A 24,132-nucleotide genomic window follows, 5' to 3' on the forward strand; every position below is an offset into this window, starting at 1 on the left:
GGCGCGCGATGGCGGGCGAGGCGGTGACGCTGCAGCTCGGGCACTACGCGGGCTGCGTGGGCGCCCACTGGTGGGGGCTGCAGGTGGGACCGGGCGGCCGCGGCCGCTCCCGGGCGGTGCGCGGGGAGCTCCGCTCTCACTTCTTTCCGTCCTTCCCCCGCAGCGCCGCCCCCCGCCGGGCACCGAGCTGAACCACGCCGCGTTGCTGCGGGCCGGGCGGGAGGGCTGCACGCCGCGTCTGATCGCGTTGGAGCTGAAAGGTACGGCGGCTGCGGACCCCTCCCGGTGACCGCCCCGCTCCCGGTGACCGCCGTCTCTTGCAGGCGGTGTGGGCCCGCTGGGGCGCGGCGGGGTCCGCCCGGAGCCGCTGGCGGCGTGGTGAGTAGCGGGGGGTGCGGGAAGGAGCGGCGCTGCCGGCAGCCGCCGCCGCTGTGCGTTGTTTGCAGGCGCGGGGATGTGGCCAACTACGCGGAGCCGGGAACCGGGACAGAGGTGCGGGATCGCGGGCAGCGGCCGGTGAGCGAACGGCGGGGAACGGGCGGGGGAAGCGCTGCAGCCCCGACGCTCCCTGCCGGGCTCCGGCCTCGCCGTGGGACGGGCGAGGTTTCCGTCCATAACTGCCCCTGCTGGGCTTTTTCTGTAGGGAGACGCTTCAGCTGATGGAGACGGCAGCTCCAGCGCTTCCGTTCAAGGTGTGTGTGCCTCTGTTCCATGGTTTGCACTGTCCGTGCGGCTTCGGTTCAGTTGGTGAAGACGAAAGCAGCAGCAGCTTAAGGGAGGGCACAGAGTAACATCTCCTCGCAGAGAGAAGTGGTAGAAAAGAAGCGAAGAGCTTCAGCCATCCCAGCCAACTGCAGGAGGAGCTTTTCTTTCTCCTTTTCTCCATTCGAGGGGAGATTGAGAGTGGAAAAGACTTTCTTGGTTCTTCCTTCTCTCCCCAGATGCAGCCCCAGGCAGCAGCACGCAGCTCTGGTCCGATTATCTCAGCGTTCAGCTGCACCCCAGGAGCATTTATGTCCTCCAGCAATACAACCACGATGGGTATGGCTGAGCACAGAGACACACAGCCTTTTGCCCATGGATCTGTTACCCAGAACAGGGATCTTCACTTTGCCTTCACATAAATGTAAAAGAGTGGAATAAGAGCTGATCCTGCTTATTTTCTTTTGTAGGGATTCTGGTCGTCTGGAAGCCTTTGGGCAAGGAGAAAAGCTCCTGCAAGATGTTGGCTGTATGGAAGAGCTGGAAGATCGCCTGCATTTCTTTGTTGAGGAGTGTGATTATCTGCAGGTGTGACAGCATCAGCCGAGCTCCCCGTTTTGTTTTCCCTGCTTTAGCATTAAGCAGCAGCTCACAGCCCGGCCCTCACTTTGCACAGGGATTTCAGGTCCTCTGTGACCTCCACGATGGCTTCTCTGGAGTTGGTGCCAAAGTGACAGAACTGCTGCACGATGAGTATTCAAGAAAAGGAATCCTGACCTGGGGCTTGACTCCAGTCACTCATAATGTGGGAGTAAGTAAAGAGGGAAAAACCCCACCACTACAGGTAAAGCTATTCTGTCCCATCAAATTACATTATTTCTCTGCATCTTTTTTTCATTTCCCCCCCCAAGGATCCTCAGAAGAACTTCTACAGAGTGCTGAACACAGCCCTTGGCATCGCGCACCTCTCTGCTCACAGCTCCCTCTTCTGCCCTCTGTCACTCAGCGGCAGTTTAGGAATCAAACCCCAACCTCCCATTGCGTTCCCCTACCTAAACTACGATGTAAGTCCTGTGCCACATCTCCCCTAAGAGCAGTCGATGTACCACTGAAGCTGTGTATGTTTCAGTGATGTATTTAACAACACTTGTTCAGCAGAAACAATAACGCCTTTTCCCCTTTGTTAGCAGAGCCCGAATTGCTGCTTTACCATTTTTGTGTTTTACATCAAAGTTCACTGATTATTATACATGTTGCTTAAGGAGCAGAAGGACTGACCTCGTCCTTCAGCACTGCCCTGTGCCCCTTCTGCAGGCATCCCTCAACTACCACAGCAGTGCAGTTCTGGCAGCAGCACTCGACACCCTCACGGTTCCGTACCGCCTCTGTTCCTCTCCAGGCTCCATGATGCACCTTGCTGAGATGCTCAGTTTCTCTGGGAGAAAGGTAAGGGCTGTGAACGCAGCAACTTCCAACTCCTTCAGCTCTACGGGACCCACGGCAGGAGGATGAGGAGCCCCATGCAGACCCCGAATTTGTCACCTCTCTCCACTCAGGTTGTGGCTGCGTGGGCTGCAGTTCCCTTCCCCGCTGCGCGTGGCCACTCGCTCCCAGATGCTTTGTGTGCACACCAGCAGGACGTGCCCTGGAAGCTTCTGTCCTCGTGTAGGGAGCAAAAGGTCAGCCGCTGTTTTGCTCAGTCTGTTGTGCTAAGAGGAATTTGCAAAGAAAATCCAACCAGGTAATGAATACTTCAACGAAGCTTTTTCTGGCACTTCTGTCAGAAATCATCTCTTACACTCACTGTCCATCAGGAGCGTGGGTCAGATTCAGAGTCCAGAGATATCATTTGCTATTGGCTGCATAGCAGAGCTGTTAAAAAGCAGCTGAGTCACCAATATCTTCATTCACGTCCCCCTGAAAACTTTGGATTTGTTCTCTCTGCTGCAGCTGCCCAGGACAGCAGCCGCCTTCTCCGCTCCATGCCTGTGAGACAGCCGAGCAGGTGCTGCAGTGCTATTTGCACACTGTGTTTCCCGGGGCATTCAGGTTGGTAAGAGGCTCCTTAGGGATCCCTGCATGGAAATGGAGGACAGAGTTTGGGGTAACTTCATTCAACTTCTTCCTGGCAGCGCATCCCTCGTTCTCGAGCAGCCATGTGTTACTCTACCTCCATATCCCCACATCTTTTCTTCTCTTCTGAGCAGACAAGGCTTCCTCCCAGACGATCTTTCTAGCTATTCTGCAGCAGGTAACGTGGCCCCTTGCAATTATTGTGCAATAGAAAACAACCCTGTAAGGCAGAAGGGTCTAACGAAGGTACAGGATCCTCTTCTGAGTTTGCAGAATGAGCAGCAGCCAACCTCTGTGCTGCACCGAGTGCAAGCAAAACGTCTGCTTATCGACAGCACTGTGGAGCAGGACTGGGAAACCAAGCTTTGATTCCTGTGTTTAAACCATTTTCTCCTGCAGCTGTTGAAAGCATCCCTGTGCTGACATCGCTGCAGTCCTCACCAGCTCTGCGCACGCTCCTGTCTGATCTCTGCAAGGACCTCCAGAAGTTGGGCACCCGGCGCTGTGCCAGCTTCTTTGCTGCAGGAGTTGAAGAGGACGACTTCCACGAGGCCTTGCAGGAGCTGAGAACTCTGTCACAGTGCTACGAAATGGGTTTTGAAGCCGGTAACTCTGAGGATGAAAGCGACTCGGACTGATGGATTTATTACAGGAGACGGGGGAAGGAAGGAGATTCTTGAGATTGCTTTCAAAATAAAGGGAACGGCTCTGAAAGTGGCCCAACTGCGACTTTTGTTTTATTTCAGATGATTAAAAGGCTGGCTGGAGTGGTGCAGTCTACTTGCACTTGTGTTCTCAAGCAGGAAAGCTGCTCTTCTTGACTTTGCACCCAACTCATGTGCTTTAGAGTAAGACCACACAATAAATACCATCTGAATTCTGTTAACTTTCCCATATACAATCAACACAAGGGAAAAAAATTTACAGAAAGTCTTGTGTTCCACATGAAAACAGGCATCTTATGATACAGTATTTACATGCAAAGGTAGAACGGCCCAGATCTTTACCCCAGACAGAACCATCACTGCTGTCATCCTGCTTCTGAAGTGCCTCACATGGATTCTAAAGGAGGATCTCCCTCTTTGTTCCCTTAGTTCAATGCAGATGGAAAAGCGCTGCTTGGCAGAAACCCAAGTGAACCACAAGAAAGGTGCCACCAAGTACCTGCAGAAGCATTTTTCCTCTGTTAGCTGCAGCAAAAAGCTCTCCTGCTGCAGCCAGGAAAGCCTCAGTCGTCGGGTTCCTCCTCAGAAAGCAGGAGGTCTTTGTCTGACAGCTGGTCTGCATTGCTGGTGCTCGTTGCATCCTCCTCATCTTCTGAGCTCCCATCACAGGATGTGTGGAACAGCTTCATCAGCTCCCTGAACCTGTGGGATACCTGAGGGAGAAGGGAAAGCCAAACTGAGCAGGGGCCTGAAAGGCGACAGGAAAGAGGAGTTTCAAGTAGAAATTCCTTGGTATGAAGGTCAGGCTTTATTTGTATTTTTTTGAGCATAAAAATATGAGATTTTATCCCAGCCTCAATCCTAAAGGCAAATTAAAACGAGAGCGTGGAGCTGCTCTGCTGAGGATTCTTATTCTCTGATGCAGCATCACGTTGAAAATTAAGTTATTGTTCAACAGCAGCTCCACAGCCCTCCTTCCTTCCCCACCCCTTTCCCCGTTCAGCAAACACAGCATTCCCACTCCCCTTACCTCAGCAGCTGTTTTGTTGCCCAATTTCTGTGAGATGGCCTGGAAGGTTTCCAGGTGGGCTCCTTTCTCCTGGCAGGTGGTGAGGATGACTCTGTCTGCCTCCCTGTGAAGCAGCAGGAGATGGTTATCAGAGCAGCCAAAGCCAGGAGCTGACAGCGCTGCTGCCAACACAAACCTAAGAGCTCCGTTCCCAGGTGAAGGCTGAACTTCACGACCTCAACACAGCACAGCAGAGCTTTCCCTTCACTATTACTACCCAGAGGAAATGTCTCTGGGCAGAACTGCTGTTAGCATTTTTACCTTTTTGTAGGGAAAAAGGTGTTTTTTTTCCCCTCCCCCCCAGCTTGGAGCACTGCAGCAATTACACTGCCACAAGCAAAGGCAGCAGCTATGGCAGGCTGTGGTCAGAGGAAACAAGACAAGAATAATCAAAGAGGGCAGAGGGGGGCAGAAGAAAATGAGAAAAGAGGATGAAAATAAAGAACTCTCTCAATGCCATGGGTAAATCCAAACACTGAGCACAGCAAGGATGTAAGGCACAGTCCAAGCAGATGTACCTGGTCCAGAGAACAACCTTCTCCCCAGTAGAGCTGACTTTGCTGTTCTTGGCACACACCGTTGCTTCCGTGACTCGCTGCTGTTGCTGCTCCTCTTCCTTCTGCCCCAGGGAGGCAGTGCACACTCTATATTCCAGCTCCTCAGAATGCTGGTGCACCTGGAAGCAGTTGTTTGCATTTGACTTTAATCTGTTCTCAGGAACACTTCCAGTGCAGCCCATTTTATCTGCTTCCAAAGCACAATTACTGGGGGACGGTGAGCAGCAGCTCTTACCCAGTGCTGGTTTTATCCAACTCTGCTTTGCTTCAGATTTTCCTTCCAGAACCAAAGGTGCTCCCTCAAATTCCCTTGCACTTAATTTTGAAGGATGACCAAACTTATCTGACGGATGTGAGGGAAGCCCTTCAGCCTGACACAGACTGTTCCTGGAGGAGCCGGGTCGCACGGAGCCTTTCAGCGTGGCAGAACGAGACGCCAAGAGCAGATCTGTGCTCAACTCAAGGGAAGCACCTGCATCTCCGTGCTGCTGCTGCTGCTTCAGTCCTTCACTGCCACCCCCTGCGCTGCGAGGGCTGCCTTTGGTTTCTTGAGGTAGTTTTGGGGCAGCTTTCTGCACACGTGTCCATCCAGGTGCAGCAATGAAGGAGGGACCGTCCTTGGCAGCACTCACTGCTCCCTCCTGGACCCGGCGCTCAGGCAGCGCAGCTTTGTCTGGAGATGTGTGCCTGCTGCAGGCTGCTCTTCCTTCTGGGTGAGATCCTGGGGAGAAAGCCAAACTGAGCTCAGTTCCTGCATGAAAAAAGCTTCTGGAGGTTTCATGAATTTATTTTAAAGAGGCTTTTGGACTCTAGAGGATAAAGCAATGAGTGAGAGCAGTTTGTAACGCAGCTGCACTTTACTCATCTTGCACTTCCAAGAAAGCACCCTGCAGTCCATTTCCTTCAGCACTGTGAGATCCTGCAACTACTGCTGTGTGGGGAAGGGAGCACATGGAAAACCTTCAGTGCCCTGCCCAGAACAAAGCTGAAGGTGAAACAGGGGTTGATGCTTTCAGTGCCCTACTCAAAAAACCACACAGTAAATTTAAACCCCTGTATTTAAGCTTTGGACAGTCAACCCAGAGCTCCCTTTCAGTTTGTTGATCCTGCAGTGATTTTGTTTCCCCTTCTCTGTGCTGGACTGAAGGAGATACGAGTAAAGTGAGGGGGGTTATTTAAAGGAGGATTAAGGAGACTGATTTTGAATTATTGTGCTAATATCAAAACTGGGGGAAAAAAAAAAAAGCAGTATCATGGAGCAGTGGTGCTGGGAACAGAGTTAATACATTGGCAATGAGCTTAAATGTATCAATAACTTTTAAGAAGGGATAATATTTCCCGTCAGGAAAGCTTGAACTGAATGCTTTGGATATATTCACATTTAAAGCACCTCAACAGATCCCCATTAGGAAGTTCCACGCTTGTTTTCATCTGTGGAAAAAGGTTTGGAGATAAATGCTAGCGAGCATCTGCATGCAGGACATCCACACACCTGCAGGCAGAGGATCCCCTTTCCTCAGTACAGTTTTTGTTCTGCTCTGGACATCCTCCCCTTCATCTCTGTTCTCCAAGTTTTCTTCTGCAGGTTCCTTTGACGTTCCAGAATCCTTCCCTTCAGGCTGAGGACTCGATTCTTGCTGAGCAATGCTGGCACTCAGCTCTTGAGAATCTTTGTTTTTATAAAATTTGTTTTCACACACCTGCAGATCAGTAAACAGGCATCTAATTACAGATGTGTTGGATCCAACCAGACCCAACACCTCAGCCTTTGCTTCCAAAGCATTGCTTGATCCCGACCAAGGCTTCAGTTTGGCAGTATGTTCACATCCAGGAAGCCAAATCTTTTCCATTACAAACAGGCACAGTTCTCACACTGTGGCCACAGAAGCATCTTTCAGAAACACACACAAAAAGCTTATTTTTAACTCAAAGAAACACCAAAACTGATGAAATCTGTCCTTCTTTGCTGCACTGATTGAAAGTGAGCAAGAGATAGACCAGAGAAGGCCAGACAAACGCTGAAGAGGAAGACAGGACTGGATATCTGCACTCTTCCCCAACACTTCCCTCTGATACTTCACAGACAGCAGACCTGTGTCTGAAAAGCTCTCAGTGAGGCTCATGGCAGAATTCCCCCCTGCACCCACCACCCCAACAGCTTCACCTCACCTTACTGCTGCAATGGCTGCAGCTCCTCCTTTTGCTTTTCTTCAGCTTGAGTTCACCGCTGCCTTCATGGCAGGAACACGAGCATTCCTTCATCCCATCTCCCCACTCAGCCTCCTGCAAACAGACAGACTGCAGCTGATCAGTGTGCACTGCACAGAGATGACAGATCTCTACACAGACACATTTTTGTGGACGTGCATTTGCCTAGAGTCCAAACACAAGGCACGATGAGGTGCCCCATTGCCCACCTTGTCGTTGTTCTGGCCTCCCATTTCTTTACGCTTCTTATTTTTGGGGGCTGAATGAATCTTGGGCGGTTCATCCTCTTCTTCTACATCTGGCAAAGACACCTCTTCAAAGCCATCAAACTAAAAGGAAACAACAACAAAACAGAGCTTCTCTATCAGCACAGCTCTCCAAAAGACTGAATTCCATTTTCCCAGTGAATTTCTAAATGCTGAGATCAGTTCCAGTGCCCCACCAGCCCAGTTGTGTTAAAAGAGACAAATGCTGTATAAAGAGCTTTTAAAGGTTTGCCCCAGGCCAGCTGTTATCCCACCCTGCTGCCTCCATTGCTCTGGAAATGCAGCCATGATTGGAGCCTTTCAGGTTCAAACATTTTTCTTATACTTTCTTATCTTCCCCAGTCCTGTGAAAGCATCACTGCACCTCGTATTCCTTCTCTTCCGTCCAGTTGATTTCCTCAAAATCCCCCATGCGGCTGGCTGAGGGCCGTAAGTGGTCAAAGAACACAGAGAACTCATCCTGCAGGTGGTCGTGTCCTTTCAGCAGTTGCCACATCTGGGTCTTCAACTGAAAGAGAGAAATGAGGAGAAAGTGAGCGTTTCGTTCCACGCCATCTCACCCTTCTGAGCAGGATTCCTCAGGGCAGGCAGAACATCAAGGCTTATTACAACTCCAGCGTGGAAGTTTATGTCGTGTTGGTATTACAGCTCAGGAATATTTTGAGATTCCATTCCATATGCAGATACCAAATTAGCGAAGAAACATCCCTACAAAATGCTGCACGTGGAAACCAAGGAGGAGGATCTGTCATCACTTCCCAGGGATTCAGAGAAAGATCCCTGGATGCCTCCTTACCTCTGCAATCTCCTGGGGGAGGCAGTCCACAGAACTCTGCAGGACTTTGATGATCTTCTGATGGTGGGCAGGATTTTCAGCAAAGCAGATCTCCAGCTGCCTGAGGAACTTCCGGCTCTTCTCAAATGCTTGCTGCTCCTCAAACTGAGCGAAAGAAAAAAGATTCAACCCTCATGAAAAAAAAAACTCAGAAGGAATTTAATGGGTGAAACCTCTGCCTCAGCGATGGGAGAAGTGGAAGGCTGACTTCTGAGAGAAGGAAACCATCCCACAGCTGAGAAAAGGAAACCATCCCACTTGCTGCATCTGCCCACGTCTCTTTGTGGTCAGGTTCTGGGATTCCAGGGGGAAAGGCTGATTGCTTCTGCACAGTCACACCCAGGCTAAGTCTCATAACAGACACTAGACTTTTCAATTCCAACTAATTAAGCAGAAGGTAAACAAATGATTTACCACCTGTTTTTCCTTGCCCTGGGGAAAACTCCTCATTCTTTCACTCCCATAAGCATTCACGCTGTCTGCTTCTTTCACTCTACCTACCAGCCCACACTCCAAAGCTTGTTCTGGCAAAAGAAAGGCAGCAAAGTCTGTGAGCAACTGTGGCCAGTCATGCAACAGTTTCTGCAAAGTGAAATACAGATCCACAGCTGTCTGCTTGTCCATGCTGATCTCAAACTCGTAGATAACACGGAGGAAGTCTTCATACTTCCCAGGAATGTGCTGCAGTGCTTCACGCACCTGCAAAGAACAACAGATCTTTATAGGACTGCATGACACCCAGGAAGGAAAAAGTAAATGTTGGAATCTCTGATCTCTTGCTATTCAGCATTCTTACAATGCTCCCAGTTTTGCTGGGTCAACAAAATCTCTTTCTTCAGAGGTAAAAGCAGACTGCTCGCAAGAGAGAAGGGAACCAAACCCAAGAATGTGGAGTTGTGAATTTAAAGCAGGCCCAGTGTTCTGGGTTGATCCCAGACAACAGCTGAGCATCCCCACAGTCACTCTCTCTTCCCATTTCCCCTGAGCAGAGCAGGGGAGAAAACAGGAAGAACAGAAAGAAGAAAACTCCTGGACCAAGACAAAGGATTTGGTAAGTAAAGGAGCAGCAGGTGGTGTGCTATGAAGAATGGCAGCCCCATCCAGGCCAGCAGCAGCACCCACAGCTAGAAACGGCAGTTGTGCTGCTCAGAACTGCACTGTGTTTGAGGATTCAGAGAGTCTGATGTAACCCCAAACACCAACAACTGCTCTGCCTTACCCTGGTCAGATACGCCTGTGCAAACGCCAGATCCTTCTGCTCCCTCAGGGGGTCCCTCTCCAGGATGTTTTCATCATACAAGAGGAGCAGCTTTGATGTGTCTTTGCTTGCACGTGCCCGGCCCCTCTTATTTCTGGCTCTGTGAGAGCTCCTGCTTTTCCCTGGGGCTTTCATGTTCTCTCCTGGGAAGAAACACAAAGTCAGCCATACACCCATTCCTCATGCACTCTCTTGGCTGGCAGACAGCTATTGCTCTATACTAAACACCACAATACAAAAGCAGCTTTTTCAGAGTTGAGGTTTTCACAGTGATCAGTTCACACCCTCCTCTAAGCATATGAGTAACATACTTTCCATTAATATAATGCCATAAGGGAATGGAAAGTACTGCAACAGGAGGGGGTGGCAAAGTCTTTGGCAACAAGCCCAAAAGCAGCAGCAGCAGCAAACACAGACATGAAGGAAAAGAGCTGCTTCCCTTTGGAAGGGCTCCAGTAGGCACAGACCTCCAGCAAGAGAGCTCTCACCTCCACTGCCAACCCTTAAATGAGGTCTGGGAAGAGGTGGCTCCTGGCTCTTCCTCTCCCAGTCACTCAGGCACATTGCTTGCAGCTGAGCTCCCTTGTGTTAGCCCTGCCTTCCCACCAGGTGCTCAATCACCTGTGATTTAGCATTTCCACTACAATTAGTCAGGCAGGCTAATGACATAAATTAGCTACTTATAGCAGTCAATGAGAAAAATCTCTGGAAACAGCCAGAAACCCTCCTCTGACCTTAACTGCTACACAGCTGTCCTTTATTGCTCCCCAGCATGACTCTGTAGCACGAAATTCAACTCGGCAAAGATGTGACACAGTGTCCCCATTTGTCACTTTCCATGCAGGCAGCAGTTGTGTTTCCCCACGCCTGCCTCAAAAGAAACTGAGGAAGCTTACCTGGTGGCATTCTGTGGGCTTCCACCGGTGGGGCCATGTTGGTCAGCGTGAAAGCCGATTTCGGTTCCTCTGACACATCTCCACACACTTCATCGTCTTTCTGTGAGCTCTCTATTCCCTCCCCTTCCTCCTCCTCCTCTTCCTCCGGCTCAGAGTTCTCTTCCTGAGAATTCTCTTCTTCAGAATCTCCTTCTTGGCTTAAACGTCTCTCTGTTGCAAGCCAGGTCAGCTTTTCCATCGTCTCCTAAGAAAGAAACAACAAAACCCCAAATCATTTTCTTTTAGTGTCTGTCTGTCATTCAGCAACCAGCTCACTCAATAAGAACCAGAACCACGCATCTCTGTGTAGTTCTGCACAAACCTCACTGTCAGAATCTGAAGTTTATAAGAGCCTCAAGTTTGGGAGGACTGTGCCAAACAATCCTCCATGATCTTATTTTGTCTCAGAAACCACTTTTCAGCTAAAGCATTTTGGACCAACAGCCTCACCTGAGAAAGTCCCTACAACTCAGCAGAGTTTAAATCTGGGATTTTGCAAAGTGTTCCTTGAAGTTTAGACTCAAAACCTCCTCAGAAAAATGCAGTGCATCATTTCTCCACAGCCAGCACAAGCACTACAATAATACGTGGTTAGCATTCCATCCTTCTGATCAGCTGCAAACTGTGATTTTCCCTTACTTCAATGAGGTCTTTTGGAACACCAACATTTTTTAAAGCTTAGTTTGCTCTTACCTGAAGTTCAGGCACTGAAAGGATGGATTCTTCCGAGGCTGAAGACATTTCCTCATCTTCATCTTGTGTAAAATCATCAAAGTCATCATCCTCTTCCTCCTCCTGCCCTTCCCTTTCTCCTCCAGCTTCAGGGCCAGCGGGTGTCCCAACAGACTGCCCATCCATGCTGGATGAATCCTCTGGTCTTCCTAGAGGGCTGCTAAATTCTGTTTCAACATCTGCTGTGGAGGAATGATTCTTTGGAGACTCACTGCTTGCTTGTGCTCCACCAACAGCACCCGCTTCCCTCTGTGCTTCGTCACGGGGAGACGACTGCAAAGCCCTCCTCTCTTCTTCTCCCTTCTCTTCACACAAAGCATGCTCCTTTTTAATTTCTTTCAGCTCATTAACACATGAGCACGCAGCCTCCATGTTCAGCTCCTGGCCAAGCCCCAGCATGAACTCCTCCTTGACCTCAGCACACAGCAGATTCCTCTTCTGTACTGGATTTACTTCCTTCACAGCATCGCTCGAATCTTCAGCTTCAGTTTTCACTGCTTGATCTGCATCTTCTGAACGAGGCAAAAGGTCCACAGACAACGGCTCTGAACCGTTCTCTTCTACTTTTACCACAGTCCAGCTACAGCAGTCACTCTTGTTTACCTTTTCCTGACTGCTGTTATTTGAGGCAGTGGGGTTTGCACTGCATTCCTTCTTGGGGGAGGCAGCTGAGCACGGGACACACAGCTCCTGGGGTTCAGCCTTGGGCTCCACCACAGCACAGGAATTCTTGCTGTTTCCAGCAGAGCACGAAGGAATCAGATTCAGCTGCTCTTCACTTTCACCAACAGATGATGCAGGAAGACCAACAGGGTTAGGAGAGACGATCAACGAAGGAATTGAAGACGTCACCAGAGGTTGATTTAATGGACATGGGAAAGTGGAAGGATTTACCAGTAAGGTTGTAACTGGAATAGCCTGAGTGCCTCTACCAACAGCTGTATTTATGGACTGAATCATATTGCAGCCGTTGCCAATGTTCACCACTTTCACAGTGGTAGCAGGCACAGTGAGGATGACAGGAGATGGCTGAATCAAAGGGGGAGCCTTTAGCAGTGGGGCAGCTTTTGTCCCTTTCTTCTTTTGGTATCCCTTACGAACACAAGGTTTGCGTATTTTTGTTCCACTCAAATCAGGTAACATCAATTTGGGTTGAAAAGTGACTGGATTTGAGGACACCAGAGCTGGTGGCACAGCACCTGAGAAACCTTGCCTGGAGTCCGGATGCGAAGCAGAGAGCACGCTCTGAAACTCCAAGCCATCCCCACTTCCTACCACTGCTGGCACATTCAGAGGCTGCACTCCTGGAACTGTCTGCACAACCGTAGCTGGTTGGATTAACTGAGGAATCTGAACCATCACTTTGCCAGGAGGAGCTTCTGACTGGGATAACTTCACAGTTTTCTGAATGTTAACGGTGTTGGAACCGGGCTGCAGGCAAGGACTGGGTCGAATGAGGACAGGCTTCAGGGCTGAAGACTTCTGTCTTCTCCAAGCTCTCCTAGAGAATCGATTAGCAAGAGGCTTCAAGGTCAGGACCAGTCCTTTAGGCATGAGGAGAGGGTATTTTTCACCACATTCTGTGTCTGAAGATTCCTTTTCTGTGCCCAAGAGGTCTGATTCCTCACCAGTTGAGCCTGGCACCTCCCTGGCATCTTCTGCTAATTGCTTCAATTCCCCCTGAATGGAAGGCAAGCTTGCCTAAAAAATTAAACAAAAAACAAGTGGCTTTCAGTCCATCCAGAGGCTCTTCCTACCCTCAAACATCACTGTAGAAGCAGCAGCAGAAATTGTACCTTTAGCCAAAACGGCAGGCGATGCTCTTCCCTTTCCACAGGTGGCTTCCACTCATTAGGCTGGATTTCATCACAGCACTTGAACAGAACAGGCAACTGCTTCGTCTTTTTATAGTGCTATGCAGAGAAATGCAAGGCAGCTGTGGTCAGCACACCTGGCTGATAACTGCTGGCACGCAGGCTAAGAACTGCGCTGAGCAAAAGCGTTCACTGGAATTAAACAACTAAAACCACTACAGAAAGGTACATAAATGTAACAGTAATAATAAAAGCTGAACACAGCCATGTTTGCCCTTAGGAAACTGTCAGCACGTACACAAAAAGGTCCTCAGAGCAACCAGCACCTCGACTGCACACCAAATGGGAACTGAATGTGGAAGACCCCGACCCATCACCCATCACTTACTCTGATGATGTTGTCTGGGGCTCGATTCATATTGAGATTCTTGATTCGCACCGTCAGCTGGTGGGCAGTTTTTGTTGGCAAGAGATACTTGCTGATCAAAGGCTTTGGAAACTCTGTCCCTTCAAAATGTTTCAGACCCAAAGCTAATAAACTGAAGAAGGAAGGAGAAGAAAGAAAGAAAAACAGTCTTTTAACTGTACTCTGGAATGCTATTTGGATGTGCTGCTCCACACACACAGGTATCCTTCAGTTTGCATCCTGGCAACTCTCCACACAAAGAAAGCTCACACGTGTTTGTGCTGGTCAGTAATTCTAAGCACTTACTTGTCCTCTGCCTTGGTGAAGATAATCTTGTCCCGAGGAGGGTTTGCTTTCAAGGAGCATACTGGCAGTAGCTCTGGATACATAAAGACTCTCCTCGTTGCCAAAATCCACGCCACTTGCTTTGGCAAACATGGAAAATCATTGGCTGTGAGGAGATAAGCACAAATGGCAAATGCTGCTACTCACTACTGACTTCTTGAAAAGTGTTTCTGTTATTCCTTTCCGTGGACCTTTCCACTTCCACTCAAAAAAAGTGTTACTTCCCCCCAGTTTTCAGTATTTGCACGTTGCCCAGCTTCTGCTTTGAAAGGGAATTCAACGTTATGTGTGTTAAGCAACACATCTGGAATTATTTCCAGTTTCACAGCTTTCCTGATGGAGCTCTGCAGCTCATAAACATCATCTACAGAACAACAAGTAGCAGGATTACGAAGCTGAACAGAAGTCAACAACTCTCATCACACGCTTCACCGGGTTACAAGTTTACAGAGTGAAAAGACAGTCAAACAAAATTAAGGCCATGCCTTAAGGATGGATATAAGAAAATTATCAAAGACATTTCCATTTCCAACCGTCTGGGCTTCGCCTCATTTCAGCAGTGTGCAATTCCCACTCTGAACCCCCCATCACCTCTCTCCTCTCACACATACCGCTCTTCTTTGCGGCTTTGCGAGGGCTGCAGTCAACCTGAACTTGGGCATGGAAATCCTCAACGAGCTGCAAGGCTCCCTTCAAGTTACAGGGCTGGAACATTGTCTGAAACTTCGGGTAGAACGACTGGCGAAGGAGCGTGGAGCTCTGAGCAAAGTTCCCCAGCTCGCTCTGCAGAGCCACACAAATCAAGAAAAGATTTTAAAGAGTCTCCAAAGGCATTTTGAAGAGCACATATGTCACTGCAACCATTGCAACCAGTAACAGCTGGCCGAGTGGCAGGCATAGCAAATGCACTGCTACCGATTTTCTGTCCTGTTTTTCAACTCCACGAATCTCAGCTGTTTTTTAATACTCAGCTCTGTCTGACCACGTGAAATCCCCAACTTCCTGGAATCTTTCAAGGTCACTAAAAGTTCACTAATTACAACAGTTGCATTTGTTGAGCTTTGTTTTCTGTGTTTCCAAGGAAACGGCACAAAACTACACTGAAAGGAAGGAAACAGCACAAACTACAGCCAGCCCAAAGCACTGCTCTGAGCACAGTGGGAATTATTTCAAGTACTGAGCCCACTAATCAGCTAACATCGCCCCTTTTCTGAGAGGTGATCTCCCTCAATTTAATGGGACCAATTAAACAAATCGAGCTCTCTAAACATCTCCAGTGACCATCCACCATTACGAGTGGTGCAGCTCTGTTTTTAGACACATCCTTACCAAAAACATCTTCGTGGTACTTGCTTCTGAACTTAAAGCAGGGTTGGAACTTGCAAGAAGATGGATTTGAGTCAGAAGCTGAACGTGCTTGTAAAATAAAATGAGACAAACAGGGATTGTCAGCAACCCAAGAAACCCAAAAGCATAATAGAAAGGAGCAAGGAATATCTCCTGAGAACCACAAACAAATAATAATAAGCAGAACAGGCAGACCTCAAAAAAAAAAAGCCTTTACACAACAGAAAACTGGGGAGAAAACTTGAACACCTACTTCAGATCCAACTTCAAATGATATTTTTAAAATTAATTTATAGAATGAAATGCATCAAACTGTTTGCTGTACCATTGGCTTCCCTCCACCCAAAGCAGCACACAGGGAATATTCATTAGGTCAAGCCTGATAATGTGTTATTACCTGCTGCATTTGTTGCTGCAGCCTCTTCCTTTGTGCACAGTCCAGAACAAGGCTCTGGAGAGGCTTCTCATTCTGAGGCTTTGATTTCTCTGCCTCTTGTGGTGGCTTGATAGATGACTTCTTCATTCTCAACTGCTCAAGCTGCTCCTTCACAGTGCGGTGCTGCTCGTTCAGTAAATTGGCCAAAGGCTCTTCAAACCTGTTTGAGACCAGGCAGACCAAAATATAAGCACACGACCAATAATCACCTGTATTCAATTAGAATGTTTTGCTCTGTAGCTGGTTTAAGAATCACTGAGCTCTCCTCTGGTACTGCTCATCCAGAGAAGAGTATCGAGAAACTCCAGCCTTCATTTTAGCTCCTTTCCCAAACAGATACAGCTTCATCTGGAGCTGATCTGCCCCATAAATAAGGAGACACCACCCTTATTGCAGTTTCTGTGATTTCTCAAACAAACTGATATTGCCCAGAAACGCTTTGGAGCCTTTTCCCCCCAAGCTACGAGTGTCACTCACACCAAAAACCATCAGAAGTTTATTTGCACACTTCAGCCTTTTCAGACCTGAGCCTCAGCAGTTTTATGCATTCTTTTCCTTAGGAAATGCTACTATTACATTCAAGTTATCTGCTTAAAAGATAAAACCCCACACTTAGTCAAACCAGCTTTCAATATCATAGGGAAAAAAAAGGAGTACATCCTTCAAAGTAACGGCCTTTGCTGAAGAGGCATCGTCCCCTTGGTGGATGGCACAGCGCAGCTGCAGGCGATGGTGGGCTTTTTGCCACAGCAATTATTAATAATGAGTTCTATGACAACAAACAGATGGTCTCACCTCAGTGCCTGCGGCGTATTAAAATTTGGCCGCGACTCTGTGATGTTGTCTTCATCTTCCGGGCCTTCATCTTCCATGTTTGAGAAACCCATCTCATCCTGAAACTGCCAACAAGCACACAGTAACAGTCAGCAAAAGAAAGCTTAAGAATGGCATTTACCACAGTGCTCGCAGTTCACAAAGCCCACGACGTCCCTCTGAGCACACATTCATCTCTGCAGAGGTTTCTGCAGCTACACAAGTTCCTTCCCAGGGTTACAAATCACACTTCTGTGACAGATTTTTGCACATATTCAGCATGGAACATCTTACAGAGAACCCTCTTACGACTGTAGAGTTTTCATGCCAGACTTGAGAACGGTCTGTTCTTCAGTGCTACCACTTACTGTCTCAAACAGCTCCTCCATCAGCTCATTCACTTCCTTTTCTGCAAGCAAAATTAAAAAGAAGTTTGAAGATTCCCTCCTGCAAGACACCTAGCAATCCTGTCACAACGTCAAGCCATGAATGAATTCATGAATGAATCTCTCCTGCAAAGCACAACCACCCTCCTCTGGGAAACAAAGAGGCCCAAGAAGGAATGGCCTCTGACACACACAGAATGGCTGAGGTTGGAAGCGACCTCTGGATGCCATCTGCTCCTGAAGCAGAGTCACCTACAGCTGTTTGCTCAACACAACACCCAGGTGGCTTCTGAGCATCTCCAAGGGCTGCACAGCCTCCCTGCTCAACCAGTGCGTGAGCTGATCACTGATCAGCAACTTGTATCTGACAGCACAGCAGTTCTGGCTAGATACCTCCACGTATTCAGGGAAAGGCAGTTGTGCATAGAAAAGCTTGTCAAATCAGTATGCAGGATGTTCTTTTTCTCTTACTTTTTGTACTTATTAGCCTACACTGCAAAGCTTTTGCAACAGAATACTTTTCAGGACCAATTACTAATCCTAACAGGAAAGGCAGCAGGATTCCCAAAGGACTCACTGGTAATTCTCACAGCACGATCATTTCTGAAGTCCTCTGTGTCTGGCTCATCCAGATCTTCCAGGAAGTTGTACTCGGGGTCATCATCATCGTCTAATTCATCTAATAGGAAGTATGTTGTGACATGTCAGGACTCTGCCCCAGGACCAAATCAGGGCGTACAACATGTGTTACAAAACCAGACAACGGCTGCAGCCAAGATCACGAACAACAGAAGGAAAAAGCAGTCAAGAAGAAGAAGAAGAAAAAAAAACCTCAGGCTCCATCAGTTCCACAACATGCTGTACACACCTTCATTCTCCACATCATCGTTCATGAGCCCTCCAAGCCACCTCTTCCACTCCTCATCATCTGCAGTGTTGGGATCGTACATGTCAGGTGTGATATCTGGGGCTCGGAGCTCAGCCTCCAGCTGACCAAGGGGAACATCCTTCAGGGGTCTCTTGGATCGGGTTCTGAAGGCAATGAGGCTGTCTTCCAGAGGCTGAAGAGTTAGGAAAAGCATGAAGGAATGACTGTTTCCCTGACAACAAGATTTTCGTCACAGTAAGAAGAATCCAACGCCAGAAGTATCAGAAAGCTTTCATTACTCTTGCTATTCAGTTGCTAGCCTTTGTAAATACACTGTAGCAATGCTCCTCCACACACATCCCACTCCGCTCTCCCTTCCCACCGCCTGCCATCAACCTGAAGCTGCACCACAGCCCTGTTTCTTCATCACTCCTCACCCCTGCACAGTACAGCAGTATTTTTCTCAATACAAAATAGCACTTCTCTTTAGTATTCATAGCATTCTGACCTGGCACAGAGTTATATTTAACAGTAAAAAACAATGAAAATGAGAAGCTTGTGAGCAGGTTCTGAGACAAGAAATGAGAAGGGTGTCATTAATAGTGCTTTGCTAACAGCTGCCACTACTTTCACACAGCTCCTGTCCTACACACCAAACACATTCACCTGTTTAAATGTACAAACTGGGAGCGGAATGCAGTAAAAAAAGCAGAGAACACCAGAGAGCCTCCTCTTTTTTTTTTAGCAAATCTTCATTCAAAAGGAAAAAATACTCCCATAGCATCCCAAAATAGGGTACCTGGTAGGAGTCCATGCACACCGGGCTGGAAGCCAGTTCCTCATCCACTGCATGCAGCTTCTCCATGAACGTGCTGTCTTTGCTTTGCTTTGGTTTAGGAGGAGGTGGAGGTCCCATGGGAACTACTTCAGCACTAATATGCCTAACAACAGGCGTAGGAACCTTTTCCACCTAATTAAAAAGGCCTCTGCATTAAAATAAGCCATTTAGAACAGATTTCCTAGGACAAAATAAGTTGTTGGGTTTTTATTCCTGTTTGAGCACGGTTTAGCACAACAGAAACACGGGAGATGCTTCAGTTCTCACAGTTTGTTGCTATGCAGGTCTGCTGATACCCAGTCCCTACCACACTGTAAATATTCCCCCCAGAGCCAAGCACAGAAAGCCTTACTGCCTGCACTCCTCCCAAAAATAATCAGAGGAATAATGATTATCTGAAGAAGAGCAGACTGCTCCCATTGCCAGGACCTTTTTTAAGCACTTCTATTTTAGACAAAGCTTTTTCCTGCCAAGGTTGCATTTATCTGCTTATCACAGAACGGCCTGGGTTACAAAGGCCCACAGTGCTCATCTGGTTCCAACCCCCTGCTGTGTGCAGGTCTCCAACCAGCAGCCCAGGCTGCCCAGAGCCACATCCAGCCTGGCCTCCAATGCCTGCAGGGCTGGGGCATCCACAGCCTCCTTGGGCAACCTGTGCCAGTGCCTCACCGCCCTCTGGGGGAAAAACTTCCTCCTCATATCCAACCTCAACCTCCCCTGTCTCACTTTACACCCATTCCCCCTTGTCCCATCACCATCCACCCTCACAAACAGCCGTTCCCCTCCTGTTTATTTGCTCCCTTCAAGCACTGCAAGGCCACAATGCGGTCTCCCCCCAGCCTTCTCTTCTCCAAGCTAAACAAGCCCAGCTCCCTCAACCTTTCCTCATAGAAGAGCTGCTCCAGCCCTCCACATCTTAGTGGCCCCCCTATGGACCCGCTCCAAGAGCTCCACATCCTTCTTGTACTGGAGGCCCCAGGCCTGGATGCAGTACTGCAGATGGGACTTCACAAGAGCTGAGTAGAGGGGGAAAAGAGCTGAGTAGAGGGGGAGTTCCTTATGCAGGAAACATTGCAGTGGGACCCCAAATCTACACAGCACCTGTAACACCACCACGGCTTAAGGCTCCGGTATGCAGGGTAGGTAAGGGATGTAATTTTGCTTTTCCGTTCATAATTCAGGAATAATAACTGAAGGCTCTTTCTAAAAAAGGCAGCAACTCTCTCGTAAGCTCACCTCACAGAGTGCTCCTCCCTCTTCATCAGATGATCGCTGTGTCCGGGACCGCTTTGCTCCCCGAGGAGAGGAAGCAGTGCTCTCCACATCACTTTCCAGTAAGCTCTATCGTGCAAGAGATACAGAATGCAATCAAACAGTCATGCCACAATCAAACCTCACTTCAACTAATTTTCCTAAAGATTCTTTTTTTTACCCAAGGGAATAATACAGAATTCAAGAGAGATTACTAGAAGTTCTTGGTAATTTACAAGCATTCACTTGGTAAAACGGAACGTTCTGCAGCCTCAGTGAAGCAGACAACAGCATGCTGAACAGGTCTTAGCACAAGTGACATTCACCTCTTCTGCAGTCTCATCTTCATCTTCATCATCAGGCTGGTATTCTTCATCAGAAGAATCATCCTCCTCAAGAGGGATGTCCACAAACTGAGGTGGCTGCAATACAACAGAAGAAACGTGGCAGCTTTTAACAGGCAAGGGAAAGCACTGCACTCCGATGCTATCAGATGAACCTTTTTAACAGCATCCTAGAGGCCAGCCAAAAGGTTCCCTGCTAAGCCTCAGCACAGACTGCAACTTGCCAGCAGTAGTTCACTTACCTTTACCTCATTTGCCTTCTTAATTGGAGAAATATTCCACGTTGGAATCACCTGAAGAGAGAAAAAACTCCCCTTATTCAACCAATTACATCAGGTGAGTAACTGAGCTGGGGTCTCACTCTCCAGCCAAATAACAACAGATTTCATATGCTTTATAACAACAAATGCTTTATAAACCACCTCTGGAATCTCTGCAGGCAATAACTTACATCTATACACTGCATACAACTTATTTTATTCTATATATTTATACGACTCTGACCTGACTCTGCTCATATAAAATGAATTGGTTTCACAAAGTTGCATCAAAAACACGCACACAGAACTTCTACATCAACCCAATTTGGAAAGCACCCCCGACACTCCCTTTAGAAGTCCCACCAACCAAAGGCATCAGGTGTAATAATTAAAGCAGCTGATGAACTTACCACTCCCTTCTCCACAACCTCCTTCAGTTTGGAACGAGTCATTTTGGGTTCCTAGGTTTAAAACAGAAAACCACCATCTGTGTTCAGCTCCTTCAACTGCAAACTTTACCCCGGCAATTATTAACTACAAGACTTTTCTCCTTTGAATTCATTGCTTTTTAGACACGATCTGAGTGAAGTAAAAATAATTCAATAATTTGGTTCCATAATTCATGCTCACAGACGTGATTTGCTTCACCCAGGTGCCAAACCTGGTAGTGAAATGGAAGAGATGATTCTACCCACCCATTCTACACCATAAATCAAGAGGGCAGACTGGAGAATTTGTGTGTTTGGGTAAACCAAGAGAAAAAAAAACACAACTGGAAAAGCTTTTTACTTACAAACAAAGGTATATCCTCTGTTTCACTGATTGCTGCTTTCATCATGGCAACCACGTGCTCATTGGTGATCACCTCCTACAGGAACACACACCGAAAAAAAGAAAGGTCACCTTCATATTCTGTTTGTTCAAAAGATGCAGCTTTACGGTGAAAGTTGGAATCGTGAGGCAGAAATAACGAATGCACAGTAATTGCAGGCACTCACATGCAGGATATTTCTCACATTGACCACTGTCAGGTTATGCTGTTTGGCACCATCTTCTAAGGTGCGATCGAGGGTATCGTCTAGCTTGATGTCACAAGACAGAGACCTCTCTTCTTCTTGACTTTTCCCTTCCCTTTTCCGTTTGTTGGCCTTCCTCCTCCTCTTCCTCCTCTCAATATCTTCTCCATCTTGCTCCTCTGAAAATTAACAACAAAATTGGATGCTTCAGACAGCACGACTTACAAAAGAAACAGAGCCCACTAATCCTGTAGATAACAAAGCGGTAGCAGCTCGCCAGCAGCTGATGATGAAATCTTCCAAATGGCCATAAGAACTCCAACAGAGGACCCCAATTCCGTAGGAGCTCACTGAGTCACACCAGTCAAGCAAATACAGGCGATGCATTTGACATTTCTACATCTGATTTTACGGCGTGTCTCAGCAGCCCTTTAATGCTCTCCCAGGAGGAGCTGTTTCAAGCATGCAGTCAAGATTAAAACAATCAAAACTCCCAGACACAATACAGCAAGAGCAGCTTACAATTTCCAGGACTAAAACTGCTTCCCAAGTGGTGGTGTTTTGCTGACACGGGGAAAAGAAAGCAATCGAAACTTCCTCTGAAGGAAAACAGTACTTTCAGTAACTGAAAAACGCAGAGATCATCTCCAGCAGGTTTCACTTGAACACCCGTGGTTTATTTAGCCACTGAGTTACAGAGCATGGAATGAAAGACTAAAAAAACACTGCACTTGAAAAGCCCTCAGCATGGCATACACGCCTCCAAAGTTCTGCGTCCATCACATCAAGTCTGTTCCTTGCACAAAGCTTCCCCAAAGGAACAAATTCCCCCAAACACTCCTTTTCCCCATTATTCTGCTGGGGCCACTCACCAGGTCTGGTGCTCTTCAACAGCTTCATTGCAGCAGGACTTCTAACAGCTAGCTGCAAATTGCTCCTCGATGGAGATTCCTGCACTGCAGACGGGTTGTCGGTCAGACACAGATCTCTCTGCACATTTGCTTCTGCCTCTGCATGCAGCTTAGGAGTTTTCCCTGTGAACAGTGTTCACCAGGTTGCAGTCAGACACAGAGACAGGTGAGCAAGGTTAACAGGCCACTACATTAAGAAAGTTCATCAGAACCCATTCAAATGGGCAGTGAAAATGACCAAGTGCTTCAGCAGCACATGATTTCTCCTGCCAGAAACACACCAAGCAAAGCGAGCCTCACCTCCAGCCATTTGTCTTTTTCCCTGCCTTAAACAGAGAGCTACACACAGAGCAGCAAAAGTGAGGACAATGCTTTGCACGAGGTAATAAGAGAGCACTGTCAGGTTTTGCAGCAGATGAGCTTACAACGAGCAGCTGGAGCTTTCTGAACACCTGGAGGTAGAATGGGAAACGTGTGCGTGTGTGATAAACCTCCCACAGAACAGCTCTGTGTCGGAGCTACCATTAGCTCAGGAGCAGATGAGAAACCAACAGCTCCAATTCCTTTTCTTTTTGGGCTCAGATCCTCAGCCTCACTGAAGCCAGAGGCAGAAATGTATGACAGGGCAAGAAAACAACAGAACAGTCATTGTGGGAAAGCAGATGCCAAGCATTTATGTCAGCATACAAAGACTGGAGATACAAAATAGCACCGCCATAACCAGAAATGCCTCTCACAGCAGCTGAGCTCACTGCTCCCTAGAATGCTCCATACCGTCTGAGAGGCAAAAAGAGCCCTCTGTCAGACGAGCACTGCCTCACTGTTCATCACAGACCATTTATTTTGAAAAACAAAAGGCGAGACAGCTGCCCCAGGCTGAGTTTTGGACAGCCGCCTCTAAGTCACGCACTGCACACAGCACAGAAAATCTCTTTTTTGGAAGTTATTATAGGGTGCGACTGCTACCCGAGGTCCGTAGGAGAGGAAACCCAAAGACGGGCCCGGGGAAGCGTGGGGTCTGCAGAGCAGAGCGCTTGGAGGTCTGGAGAAGCTCTGTGCGGTGGGGCTGCTGCCGTTCCCCATTCGCTTTCAGACATTTTCAGGGACAAAAACAACTTCTGAGACAGAAACAACCGGACAGCTGCCACAGCGCAGCGCGAAGGAGGACAAAAGCAAAGCGCGGGCAGAAACAAGGAGGTCTCCCGGCTCTCCCTCGCGGCCGAGGCCTCACAGCGGGCAGCCCCGCGGACCCCCCACCTTACGGCACCTCCTCACCTTCCTTCCCTCCTTCCAGCCGCTTCGCTTCCTCCCCGCTCTCCGGGGGAGCAGCGCAAGGCTCCGCGGCGCCGGGCCGGCCCTCGTTCCCCTCCTGAGGAGGCCGCCTCCCGCCTCTGGGCAGCGCCTCCGCTGGGGTTCTCCACACGGCGGCGGACGTCGCTGAGGAGACGGCTGCGGGAGGCGGCGGTGGTTGCGGCGGTGGCGGTTCCCCGTCCTCCCCGCTGCCGCTCCTCTCCCGCGGGCTGTGCGGCCCCGCGGCCGCCGCTCTCCTCTTCTTGCAGGGCAGCATCTTCAGCGACAGCGCCATCCCGCCACCCACCTGCGAGAGGGGAGGAAAGCGGCTGAAGGCGGCGCAGCACCCGCTGACCCCGCCGCGTTCCGTCCCGTTGCGGCTCCTCAGGAAGCGGAAGCACCGCGGAGGCCGCGCGCAGGCGCCGCGCCGCCATCTTGGGGCGCTGAGGAGCGGCCGCCATGTTGGGGGGAGGGGAGGAGACACCGCCATGTTGGGGGGCGGTCGCC

General features: G+C 48.7%; 2 protein-coding genes across 4 annotated transcripts; one reads left to right on the forward strand and one right to left on the reverse strand.

Moving 5' to 3' along the window:
• The first annotated feature begins 8 nt into the window (after positions 1-8).
• MSTO1 (misato mitochondrial distribution and morphology regulator 1) lies at positions 9-3,492 on the forward strand. Its single transcript, XM_042894821.1, has 14 exons — positions 9-83; positions 164-260; positions 324-378; positions 447-516; positions 644-692; positions 942-1,041; positions 1,173-1,290; positions 1,379-1,513; positions 1,614-1,766; positions 2,017-2,148; positions 2,259-2,443; positions 2,653-2,751; positions 2,835-2,953; positions 3,175-3,492. Exons 1-14 carry the CDS (start codon positions 9-11, stop codon positions 3,411-3,413), a joined length of 1,626 nt encoding a protein of 541 aa, XP_042750755.1. The 3' UTR covers positions 3,414-3,492.
• Positions 3,485-23,993, reverse strand: GON4L (gon-4 like). 3 transcript variants are annotated; one of them, XM_042894832.1, is made up of 31 exons: positions 23,611-23,993; positions 22,297-22,458; positions 21,407-21,603; positions 21,202-21,276; positions 20,819-20,869; positions 20,391-20,441; positions 20,131-20,226; positions 19,790-19,894; positions 18,515-18,685; positions 17,716-17,908; positions 17,425-17,526; positions 16,830-16,870; positions 16,444-16,547; positions 15,610-15,808; positions 15,195-15,281; positions 14,477-14,648; positions 13,827-13,971; positions 13,503-13,653; positions 13,097-13,213; positions 11,262-13,001; positions 10,530-10,773; positions 9,595-9,776; positions 8,877-9,074; positions 8,337-8,480; positions 7,905-8,048; positions 7,484-7,603; positions 7,236-7,349; positions 6,559-6,766; positions 5,028-5,787; positions 4,471-4,573; positions 3,485-4,153 (listed from the first exon to the last, which is right to left on the reverse strand). In XM_042894832.1, the coding sequence occupies exons 1-31, from the start codon at positions 23,918-23,920 to the stop codon at positions 4,004-4,006; spliced, it is 6,636 nt and encodes a 2,211-aa protein (XP_042750766.1). In that variant the 5' UTR covers positions 23,921-23,993; the 3' UTR covers positions 3,485-4,003. The 3 variants fall into 3 exon arrangements, with proteins under 3 accessions (XP_042750766.1, XP_042750769.1, XP_042750767.1); XM_042894833.1 differs by lacking the exons at positions 3,485-4,153; positions 4,471-4,573 and having other exon boundaries at positions 5,078-5,185; positions 5,302-5,787; positions 23,611-23,792; XM_042894835.1 differs by lacking the exons at positions 16,830-16,870; positions 17,425-17,526; positions 17,716-17,908; ... (7 more) ...; positions 22,297-22,458; positions 23,611-23,993 and adding an exon at positions 16,639-16,823.
• Between the last annotated feature and the right edge of the window lie 139 nt (positions 23,994-24,132).

Source organism: Lagopus leucura, unplaced genomic scaffold (genome assembly GCF_019238085.1).
Source record: "Lagopus leucura isolate 7727_CA_CO unplaced genomic scaffold, USGS_WTPT01 205-1_obj-0_obj, whole genome shotgun sequence".
Classification (NCBI taxonomy): domain Eukaryota; kingdom Metazoa; phylum Chordata; class Aves; order Galliformes; family Phasianidae; genus Lagopus; species Lagopus leucura.

Coding starts and splice junctions, on each gene's coding strand:
- MSTO1 (XM_042894821.1), top strand. CDS start 9: ATGGCGGGCGAGGCGGTGACGCTGCAGCTCGGGCACTACGCGGGCTGC. Junction 517..643: donor GGGATCGCGGGCAGCGGCCG/GTGAGCGAACGG, acceptor CTTTTTCTGTAG/GGAGACGCTTCAGCTGATGG. Junction 1,042..1,172: donor CAGCAATACAACCACGATGG/GTATGGCTGAGC, acceptor TTTCTTTTGTAG/GGATTCTGGTCGTCTGGAAG.
- GON4L (XM_042894832.1), bottom strand. CDS start 23,920: ATGGCGCTGTCGCTGAAGATGCTGCCCTGCAAGAAGAGGAGAGCGGCG. Junction 17,527..17,715: donor CGATGATGTGGAGAATGAAG/GTGTGTACAGCA, acceptor ACTTCCTATTAG/ATGAATTAGACGATGATGAT. Junction 10,774..11,261: donor TTTCAGTGCCTGAACTTCAG/GTAAGAGCAAAC, acceptor TTTCTTTCTTAG/GAGACGATGGAAAAGCTGAC.